Source organism: Salmo trutta, chromosome 31 (assembly GCF_901001165.1).
Source record: "Salmo trutta chromosome 31, fSalTru1.1, whole genome shotgun sequence".
Lineage (NCBI taxonomy): Eukaryota > Metazoa > Chordata > Actinopteri > Salmoniformes > Salmonidae > Salmo > Salmo trutta.
In genome coordinates, this window is record NC_042987.1 from 24,202,452 (window position 1) to 24,214,492 (window position 12,041).

At 41.8% G+C, this 12,041-nt stretch overlaps 1 protein-coding gene across 1 annotated transcript in view; it reads right to left on the minus strand.

The window, feature by feature from the left end:
* Positions 1-9,407, minus strand: part of LOC115169804 (brefeldin A-inhibited guanine nucleotide-exchange protein 1) — a 29,556-nt gene extending 20,149 nt beyond the window's left edge. Inside the window, exons 1-6 of the mRNA XM_029725758.1 lie at positions 9,093-9,407; positions 5,121-5,151; positions 3,982-4,138; positions 3,628-3,774; positions 2,935-3,114; positions 1,705-2,020 (exon numbers count right to left, since the gene is read on the minus strand). Of these exons, the coding sequence (XP_029581618.1) occupies positions 1,705-2,020; positions 2,935-3,114; positions 3,628-3,774; positions 3,982-4,138; positions 5,121-5,151; positions 9,093-9,213 (952 nt within the window). The 5' untranslated portion in view covers positions 9,214-9,407. The remainder of the gene's footprint in view (positions 1-1,704; positions 2,021-2,934; positions 3,115-3,627; positions 3,775-3,981; positions 4,139-5,120; positions 5,152-9,092) is intronic.
* Positions 9,408-12,041: the final 2,634 nt, after the last annotated feature.

The following is a 12,041-nucleotide window of genomic DNA, read 5'->3' on the forward strand; positions in this document are numbered from 1 at the left end:
GGAACGTTCCACAAATTATACCCACCCCTTAAAGCCTGTCAACTCCCAAGATTAGGCTGGTGTAACCGATGTGAAATGGCTAGCTAGTTAGCCGGGTGCACGCTAATAGCGTTTCAAACGTCACTCGCTTTGAGACTTGGAGTAGTTTTTTCCCTTCCTCTGCATGGGTAACGCTGCTTCGAGGGTGGCTGTTGTCGATGTGTTCCTGGTTCGAGCCCAGGTAGGAGCGAGGAGAGGGACGGAAACTATACTGTTACACTGGCAATACTAAAGTGCCTATAAGAACATCCAATAGTCAAAGGTATATGAAATACAAATCGTATAGAGAGAAATAGTCCTATAATAATATAATAACTACAACCTAAAACTTCTTACCTGGGAATATTGAAGACTCATGTTAAAAGGAACCACTAGCTTTCATATGTTCCCATGTTCTGAGCAAGGAACTTAAACGTTAGCTTTTTTACATGGCACATTTTGCACTTTTACTTTCTTCTCTAACACTTTGTTTTGCATTATTTAAACCAAATTGAACATGTTTCATGATTTATTTGAGGCTAAATTAATTTTATTGATGTATTATATTAAGTTAAAATAAGTTCATTCAGTATTGTTGTAATTGGCATAAAAAAAGAGAAAATAATCGGCCGATTAATCGGTATCGGCTTTTTTGGTCCTACAATAATCGGTATCGGGGTTGAAAAATCATAATTGGTTGACCTCTACTTTCAATGTACTTATGAATCAAAGAAGAGCCTTGAGCTATAAGATGTTTTTTTTAGCTCTCCTAGCTGTGCCATTGAGGAGCTAGAGAAAACACACTTGTAGTTCATTTGTTTGGAACATCCCCGCCGTCACACAATTACTGTTGTTGTTTACGCAATCCAAAAACAGCCCATTATAAATCGCAATCTGAGTCAAGTGAGCATCAAATGACAAGGCAATTCAGAGAAACAGATTATACTTTTGGTGTGCATAGAAAGGAGTGCATTCAGGTGTGTGTTCTGCAGAGAATTTCCTTCCCAATAGACAAACATGGGCTCATTCGCTTTGAAACAACCCAGGCTATGACGCCATGTCATCTTGTAACTGTACATCAAACAGTGACCAAAAACGTTGACACTGTATATGACATGAGTTTTATGATATGGAAATGTGATGTGCACATTTGGACTCATGGGTGTTTGGTTTGCTTGTATGGCATCAAAGCAGTATTCATTCTAATCCTCAACGTCTCATCTTCCAAAATGCATAGAGTCATCTTAGTTTACAGCATTACTCTCACTCAGACAACAAAACATTTTGCCCAATTACTGGGAGGGATGTGGGCAACTTCTTGTCACGTGTGGTGCTCAAGTTCAGAACGTCGGTCATTCAAAAGCCATTCAGAGCTGTGAAGCGCAGAGCCTGAGCTCTGACATCATTTATAGCATGTTATTGTACAGCCACTGCGTTCCAACTTAGGTGCTTATCTGTGACCAAATCTGCCATTTTCAAACTGTGTAAAGGGCTACCATGGCAAACCTCTCTCTCAGCAGAGAATGTATAGGAATACTAATTCACGTGCATGGATTTTACGTCTCCCAATCGAATGCAGTGATGAAGGTGACACACACTGAAATATAGAACAGTGATTTCCATAGAGACCGTAGAGTGATTTCCATAGAGAGAGAGAGAGAGAGAGAGAGAGAGAGAGAGACTTACCCTGTGCATCAGCTGCGGTAGCTTGGTCCGCCTCAGTCTGCTCATTCTCAGCACTGCAGAACACAGAGCCGTTCTCAGGCTCCAGGTCCTCACGAGTGTTCTGCTCAGGCATCTGGGTGGCCTCCTCCTGAGGTGGGGCTGAGGCGGTGTGCTGCTCCAGATGAGGGGAGGCAGGAGGCTTCTGCTGGGGCGAGGCAGGGGGCTCCTGGTTCTGGCGGGGCGATGCAGGAGGCTCCTGCCCCTGTTGGCTGACTGGTGACGGCTGCAGATGCTGCTGTCTCAGACGCTCCTTCTCCATCTGTCTGGCCTCCTGGAGCTGGTGAGAAAAGAGAACACACACACACACCCAGAGAAACGGACACAAATGGAAACACACACAGACACAAGTTTTCACTTAATGCCTAGCCTTAGACTGCACAAAACATAACGATAGGCCAAACAATTTTAGACCATGCACTAAAACATCACTGGGTATCATTTGATTTTTTTCATGGTGTCTGGTATACAGGTCAATATAAGGAAACCAATCACAACGTTGGTACTAAGCACATACATTGTTTTCTGAATCAGTGTCTTCAAGTGGTAAATGATAAACAATGTTACATTGTTGATTTCTGACTGGCATTGTGAGATTAGGTTTAAATGAACTCAAACTGGCTGCCGAGTGGTGACGTCACAGCATTCAGCGCAACAATGCAAACACTGACCATGGCAACATACTTTAGGGAATGCTATACTGTATTTCTTTAATGCAGGGGGCTTAGTCAGGGTTGGTTCCCTGGTCGGGTCAGCAGCCAGCTGATAGGCTGGCCTGCGCGTCTTTACTCGAAAGAAAATCCCACTTGGCAAAGATAGCAGAGAGAGGAGTCATGCCAAGATGCACACACACCCAGAAGAGAGTTCATATATCATCAGCCACTTCAACACCAAGCAGCGGAACGCAACGCACTTCCCTGCTGCAAGCTGTACCTGACGCACTTGCTTTCTGGACGACCCAAAACAATTTATCCTGTGACTTGAATGCTAGATATCATCAGAGAGTTAAAATAAACTTGAAAAATTAAATAATATAATTACTGGAATGGGAAAAGGCCCTCAGACTACACTTATGGGTACACTCAATATGGCCGCTGGTCCACCCATCATGGCACACTGACTTGAATGGGGATGTCTGTTCTAGTCATTCTATTTCTATGGCCCAATTATGACAGAGCGAGAGAGAGCGCTTACTGCTTGGTTCTCCATACGTGCAAAGATAACATTGAGCATCTGTGTGAGGGTGGCCTTGGCCGTGGTCTGGTTGATGAGGTTCTTGCTGGCCAGGTAGATGTTGTAGCAGGTCCTGACAGCCTGCAGCACTGTGCCCTCGTGGATTTCGATGTGTTGAGAGGTCACCGATGTCAGCAGAGCCTGCAGAGTGACAGCACCCAGTATACCCATTACTACTCATTCTATTTCTATGGCACCGAACTAACAATCACTACCGCTCACAGTTAACAAGATAGGCTTTTTATGACCAAACGCAAAACATTATAACAACATGAGAATGTCCATTTTCAATCATTCCTATCATTAAGAAATCAATTATGGTTGCCTTCTGTCTCTGAAAATCATGATTTTGATGCTATTGCTTAGTGGGCAGTAATATTGAACAGTAAAAACCAATAACTGAGGATTACGTCCGCTATGTATCTGCCAAATGTTAGACCGACCAGTGTGGCACAACCTTGAGAGGAAGGGCCTGAACACGCCATTGATGTGTGTTATCTGCTCAGTGGCGAGACGACAGAAAGACAGGCAGACACAGGCCAGTCTGGCCTGACACAGGATTAACACTGAGGGGAGGAGAGGAGAGGCAGGCTGGGGCTGGTGTGTCTGTCACACACAGTGTGGAGGAGAGGAAGAGAAGAGGGGAGCTCATACCTTTATAATTTGTAGCTGAATACCTTGGTCTGTCTGAGGGCCTTGAAAGCAGCCACATATCGTCTCGATGATTCTATCGATCAACCTCTTACCAGGTGTGGTGTTGTCTGGTGCGTTTCCAGTGAGGTGGCCATAAGCAATGAGTTTCTGGAGAAAGAAAAGTCAGGTGAACCCTCAATGGTGCATGTATTGGACAATAATACACATACATTCTGTAGATATATTTTGATCAGTGGCATTTGCCAAGATAAGACATACATCTAATGAAGCTGTTTGTGTTTGGGTGTATTTGGGTGTGTATTTGGGTGTGTATGTGTGTGAGCGTCCATGCGTGTAGTGTAACCTACCACTGACCTGTAAACAATCTAAAGATGTGATGACAATGCGAGGACATTTGGACTGGCAGGCTAACTCAAATGGCAGGAAGTACTTGTCTGCTTCAATGATGGTATCCTTGGACTTGACCGGTGGTAAGGTACTGGAATCAGCATTGTTGACTCCAGGAGGGGGACTGAGGGACACACACACACACACACACACACACACACAGTGGCAACTAAATGGTTAAAACATTAGGCCAAACAACATGTCTGAGGAATTCAACCACCTAATATTGGACATTTGTGCCTCAGTGAGCAATGGCAAACTGGTTACAGGGGTAGGGAGGAGGACAGGGGAGGGGTACCCGTGTCTGCTTGGTGGACAATGACACAAACACAATAACTGCATTCCAATTCTTTACCCTTCTCCAGAAGTGTGCACTTGAACACTCCCTACTGCCAATGCTTACATCAATCCAATCCTTTTAAATCCATGAGGGGAGACGTACGAGAGAACACATTTTGGGAGAAAGGTAGAGAATCAGGGGGAGCCAGTCTACTGAGTCAATATTTGTATCACACTTCTCGTTTCAGCTCCATCCACCCTCCCTCTCATTTCCTCAAACATTAATTAGGCTGGCTACGAAGCAGATTAGCCAAAACCTTAATTGCATATTATTTTAGACTCGAGAGGCGTTCATCTCCCCAAAGCATATTTGTTTTTGTCAATAAATTTGAAAAAAAGTGTCTTGTTTTTAACATTATAGACTGCTGTGCTACAGTGTGTGTAGAGTGTCCCAAATGGCACCCTTTTCCCTATGGGCCCTGGTCAAAAGTTGTGTACTGTATAGGGGGTAGGGTTTGATTTGGGAATCACATTGTGTCTGGTCAGTGTTCCAGCCTGGGGGTGGTGACTAGGACATGTGTGAGCTCAGGTGTGACAGGGAAGAAACCTCCACACAGAAGCCAACAGGAGATGTGCGGGTCACAGAGCTGCATTGAACTTCAGGCCTCTCTGGCTTACCAACCAACAACATATTCAGAAAGGAAGATTGTTGTTCTCAGGAGCCAAGAGAAGGAGACACATCAAAACAACCCATTATTTACTACAGACGACATCTCAAACATACACGCTTGCATGCACACACACACAACATCTCAAAGTAAACCTACCTCAGCTTCTCTGTTTCTTCTTTAATTTCCTCTGAAAACAGAAAGAGAGAAACAATTAACCAAATACCTTTGATATTGGCCCTGCATGAACTGTATAATGCTGTACATCAACAGCCAATGTTATATGGCACCAGTAGAGGGTCTCATTACATGAAGGCATGGGCACTTTGTCAAATTAGCCCATGTCCTCCACGACTATACAGTCCTGCCCTTGACCTTCATAGAAGATCCTGCTAAATTGAATACTCCATTCAGATTTTGATGTCCGCTGGCAATACAATTACAGTTGAGATGCTCTGTGAACAGGACAGAAAACATCCAATACCGTAATATAATTTATCTTCATAAGAGCTACTGTCCATTTATGTTAACTTCATGAGTCATGATGAGATCATCACCAATGGCCTCATTATCAGTGACATCATCACCCCTGGCCTCCACCAACCAGGGTTGTATTCATTAGTGCACACAGTAGCAAAACATTTTGCAAAAACTAAAAAAGAAAACAAGAGTTTCTTATTGGACAAATTCAGGTAGGTCCGTCCCTGTTCTGGTTGGTTTTCTTGTGTTTGGTGTCTAGCGAATACTATCTAGACCTGTAGGATGGAGATCACTCTGGGCCAGATAAATAATAAGAGCAACACTGTTGGACCAGATACAGAGATAACCTCCCCTCCATCATCATCATCATCTACAATGGAACGGGAGGCACTGACCACTCAACAGTGTACCAGACACAATCAATACAGAATGAAGACAAACTAAATAACAAACCTAGTGTTTGGTGGAACTCAGAAGAAACAAATGCACCCCATGACTTGTCAACCCGAAAGGCAAATCAGTAAACGATCTGCGAAAGTATTTTTTTAATCAATCTTTTTTCACCAAAATATACATATATTACCCTAAAAACCATTCACTCCAAGTTAAGAGGCAGCAGATCATCCAGACGTTTAATGCAGCTAATTAAACATTTGGGTATCGGTGGCGCAGCAGCCAGTGAAGGGGAGGCTGGGGTCATGGTCATCATCCACCTGGTTTCATCTTGGATGGCAGTATACTTATAAGCAATGACGCATGTTTGGCTGGCTGCTTACATAGCTGACAGTGAAGTTGTGTGCATAAAATATGCAAGTCTATCTAAGTGTCATACTGATTCATTAGTGAGCAAATAGTCTTCGGTCTTGACAAACTGGCTTTTCTATTCTGGAATTACTTCCATAGCACAGCTGAAAGTTTACCCTATTTAAAGAAGGCCATATTATAAGATTAAGATAAGATACTGTCTAACAAACAACCTACACATTCTCTCCATTCCCCTTTAGATTTCTTCCTTAAACAAAACACAAGAAACTATCTGGTACATCTAGTGTTGTATAAGTGTGTTCCAGATGTTTACCAAGCTTAGAAGCAGGTGCAACCATAGACATTGAATTATTAGAACCGGTCCCACCCATTGAATTGAATAGATACGGCCGCTCTAGTAATTATGTATCTAAGACAAAATATAAAACGCAACATATAAAGTGTTGGTCCCATATTTCATGAGCTGAAATAAAATATCCCCGACATTTTACATAAGCACAAAAAGCTTACTTCTCTAAAACGTGCACAAATTTGTTTACATCCCTGTTAGTGAGCATTTCTCCTTTGACAAGATTTGTATGTATTTTATTGAACCTTTATTTAAGATAATCCATCCACCTGACAGGTGTGGCATATCAAGAAGCTGATAAAACAGCATGGTCATTACACAGGTGCACCTTGTGCCAGAGACAATAAAAGGCCACTCTTAAATGTGCAGTTTTGTCACACAACACAATGCCATAAATGTCTCAAGTTGAGGGAGCATGCAATTGGCATGCTGACTGCAGGAATGTCCACCAGAGCTGTTGCCAGAGAATTGAATGTTCATTTCTCTACCATAAACTGCCTCCAAAGTCATTTTAGAGAATTTGGCAGTACGTCCAACCAGCCACACAACCGCAGTCCACGTGTAACCATGCCAGCCCAGGAACTGCACATCCGGCTTCTCACCTGAGACCAGCCACCCGGACAGCTGATGAAACTGTTGGTTTGCACAACTGAATCATTTCTGCACAAACTGTCTGAAACCGTCTCAGGGAAGCTCATCTGCATGATTGTTGTCCTCAACAGGGTCTTGACCTGACTGTAGTTCAGAGTGGTAACCGACTTTAATGGGCAAATGCTCACCTTTGATGGCCACTGACACACTGGAGAAGTTTGCTCTTCACAGATGAATCCCAGGTTCAAATGTACCGGGCAGATGATAGACAGTCTGTATGGCGTCTTGTGGGCGAGAGGTTTGCAGATCCTGAGGCCCATTGTCGTGCCATTCATCCGCTGTAATCACCTCATGTTTTAGCATGATAATGCACGACCCTATGTCGCAAGGATCTGTATACAATTCCTGGAAGCTGAAAATGGCCCAGTTCTTCCATGGCCTGCAGAATCACCAGACATGTCACCCACTGAGTGTGTTTCGGATGCACTGGATTGACCTGTACGACTGCGTGTTCCAGTTCCCGCCAATATCCTGAAACTTGCACTGCCATTGAAAAGGAGTGGGACAACATTCGACAGGCCACAATCAACAGCCTGATCAACTCTATGCTAAGGAAGCAAATGATGGTCACACCAGATATCGACTGGTTCAGATCCACGCCCCTACCTTTTTTTAAGGTATCTGTGACAAACGGATGCATATCTGTATTCCCAGTCATGTGAAATCCATAGATTAGGGCCTAATTAAATTATACGAGTTAACTGATTTCCTTGTATGAACTCTAACTCAGTAAAATCTTTGAAATTGTTGCATGGTGCATTTATATTTTTGTTCAGAGTATATGCAAGTGCATTTTCGTTATTGTTGTCAACGGCTGGCAAGCATAAACCTGCTGGCACTGGATGTTTTTCAGCACTACCACAGACTGACTTTAAGGAATTATGGATCAGAACTGTCTGTGGACAGTTCACTACTTGGGACATTTTTGGGATCCTAGCCTATTTAGACTATTACGACTAGAGATCAAAACCGTTGACACAATTAGTGGGTTAGTGGTGCACCCACAAACGCACACAAGTATAGTGCAATGCTTTTGACCAGGGCCCTGGGTACAAGTAGTGTATTTATAGGGAATATGGAGCCATTTGGGATACATACCTTATCTAGTTTTGTTTAGCAAACTCTTGTCCCATTGCCACAGTCCCGACCACAGTACCCTTCTTGGGCCACATCATTCACTGTGATGTTGTTGTCTGTCTCCACAGGGTGGGACCAAGCTCTCAGTGAATAATTGCATCAATTGCTAATGTTAATCCTGAATTAAAATAATGTAATATAATATATTTTTTACCATGTTTCCTCTCCCTAAAGAATTACATCAAAATCTATACAATCTTTGCATCTGTGTGAATCTGCCGATTTATAAACAATAAATCTGCCAATGTAAACACTCAACATTATTAAAGCAATGATGGCAGCATACAAATAGGCTTGCGCTGATCAAAATTTAAAACGAATTATTTAGTATGGATTCGTAACCTAACACGCCGTCTTTGGAAGGCACAGGGTCATTACGGGATACTGGTGTGGTCACAATGGAGTGGACCACCCCTCACACACCTGCGCCCTCTCCCAGGCTACACCCCAAACGACAACAAGCATACATATCCTAACAAACTAGATAACTGGTATTGATCACGCTTGATTTTGGATAAGCTTGTTTTCGGCCCAGGATCTCGAATCTCGATTCTGCAGCGATTTAAAAGCAATACTTGTTTTGAACGCAGCCCATATTAAGAACGTTACTACAATGAACGAATTGCAACAATGTATCCAAGCACTTCATGTATCGAACCGATAGTCATTGGTGCAGTAGCACGATGTGTGTAGCCTATGACAAATGATGATGACACCCCAAACTTACACACTGCCACAATATAACTCACCTAGTGCCACCTCACAGGCTTTGCGCAACTGGGAATGGTGAGCTTTTTTCACCTCCTTATCGGCTAAAATCTTCTCCAGTGCTCGGTTTAAAAACATGTTTCTCGTTTTACTCTCATACATGATGTGATGGAACTGTATTCAAAGTTGCTGCCCCGTGGACAGAATAGTGTTGTAGTAGTCTTATTTTGTTAGAGAGGGTAACATTGGAGCACTAAGAAGAAACATAAAAATATCCTTTATTCCAGAAAGGAAATCCCACCGATTTCTATTAGCAACCTGTCAGCGCCATGTTGAAAGGAAGTAACGTCATTCCGTCACTTACGTCAGCAATGAAATCTTGTTTCTGCGGGTTGGGGGAGAGAGTTACTCCAACGCCATTGCTTTACGTTGGGTCATTCCACATAGCTATATCACAGAGGGTTAGTTATAAAAAAATATTTGTCTATATGCTGCTGACTGAGGCCAATCCCCCGACGCTGGCTATACGCGTTTGGAAACATTTGGAATTTAACTTTCATATGAGCGAGACATTTATAAACATTAAAACAGAGCTTCTGGATTGTAATTCAAATGGAGCCAGCAGTGGTCCATACCTTCAGTTGAGAACCCAAGAGGGGGACTGGCTGTACGCCCATTGGTACCCCTTGGGTTCTCAAGAGCTAGGGACATCAAAAACTTTTGCACCACTGTGGATCACCAATGTCCAGTTTGATCAATGTTCCAACATTAAGTTTCACTGTATTATATCCAGAAAAACAACCTATATTACACGTTTACACTGTCCAAAGAAAACTGCCTTAAACTATACAGTTTAAACCATCTATCAAATAAAATATAACTCCTAACTAGGAGCTTAAAGGAATAGTTCACCCAAATGCAGTGCTTGACTTGGACTGAAATAGGTGCCTGTACTAGTTTCAGGTGCCAGTATTGTTTATATTAGGTGCAGGAGCTCCACAATACTTTTGATCTAATATTCTATAAAGGGAACAGGAACTCAAGCAGTGGAAAATTTGAGGTGCCGGTGAGCTCCTGTCCAAGTCAAGCACTGCCCAAATTACAAAATGCGTTCCCCTTTTGGCAGCAATTAGAGCTGTGGATCAGTTTGACTAGGATTCTACCAACTTTGCTTAACTCTTCAGGCAACATATAGTTTGATTGGTAGAATATCTTTATGTTCAGATTTTTTGGTCAACATTTCAGTTGTTTGTAAAAGTTGAGAGAAAATAAGTTGTGGTTACTAAAATAGGCTGTATCATTTGATTGATAGAATATATTTCTGTTCTGACTTCAATTTTGAATAGCATAAAAGTAGACTAAGATTCTGGACACTAGATTTCTGTATAATTTGTTGGAAAAGTTGTCAAAATGAACTGAGATGTGTGTGGATCCCAAATGGTACCATATATCCTACCTATATAGTGCACTACTTTTGAGGGCCCACAGGTCAAAAAGTAGTGCATTGTGTAGGGATTAGGTTACCATTTGGGACTCAGCCCATGACCAGCTTCAATCATGACAAAATGTTATGTTTATTACCTGCTCCAACAAGCTCTTCTTTAACTACCCCCCAGGCTTTTTGTTGCATCAGTCAAAAATCAAATTTCAATACACAGGATTTGTTTATTTTTCACATTTTTATTGACAGATGTCAAGTATCCAAGGCATTTGTAAACAGTGTGTCCGCAAACAATACATTTTTCTTCCTATGATGATGTTGACCATATAAATGAGGCTTCAACTTGTCATTAAACACTCATTTGAATTGAAATAAATACAATACTGACAAAGGAGATACAACTACAATCTACCTGAAATAGTCTTTATCGTAGCATCCAGGTCAAGTCCTCGTTTTATGCCACATACAATGACAGCACTACACAAGGAGGTAAGCTATAGCTCCTCGCTCCAGAGGAACAGTAGGTTTGAGGGTGAGTATCACAAGATTACCGGAATTCTGCAGCAAACATCCTGATACTGTAGGTACAGGGTGAAAAGGTCTATTGATGGCAGCAAGTAAACAAAAAGTCCTAGAGTTAAATTCTTCAGTCAGTCAGTCATATCATTTAGTGTCATTACTTGAAGTCAAGAGCATTTCAGAATCTCCAAATAAAAATATGGCATAAAAAGGTTAACACTGACATATTAATCCATCTCAACTGTAATCAATGAGTAGGAAAAGTAGGCACTGAGAAACATAACATAATGTAGCCAGCCGTTCACTAACATTGGATTCAATAACACTGAAGTTAGCATCCTTGATTCAAAATGTAGCTAGAAATGTAATACATTTGCCCCTAAATGCACACTACATATACTGCATTTCATGTGAAAGAATACATGTTTGACTAAGAATTGTGATTTCTATCCTTTAATAGTGTATTTTTCCACTGAGTACTGAAAATTATTACATCAATTAGTCTATGTCTGTCACTACTATTGGCAGATACATGGTCATCTAGAATAACATTGCAATGTCAGTTTAATCATTCAGTTTATTTTAAAGAGCTATGGTAACTTTCCATATTAAATCGGCAACATCTTTTATACTGAACAAAAATACAAAACGCAACATGTAAAGTGTTGGTCCCATATTTCATGGGCTGAAATAAGATCACAGAAATGTTCCATATGCACAAAAAGCTTCTCTCAAATGTTGTGCACAAATTTGTTTACATCCCTGTTAGTGAGCATTTCTCTTTTGCCAAAATAATCCATCCACCTTACAGATGTGGCATATCAAGAAGCTGAATAAACAGCATGATCATTACACAGGTGCACCTTGTGCTGGGAACAATAAAAGACCAACCGGCCTCACAAGTTAAAGGAGCGTGCAATTGACATGCTGACTGCAGGAATGTCCACCAGAGCTGTTGCCAGAGAATTGAATATTAATTTCTCTACCATAAGATGCCTCCAATGTCATTTTAGAGAATTTGGCAGTACTT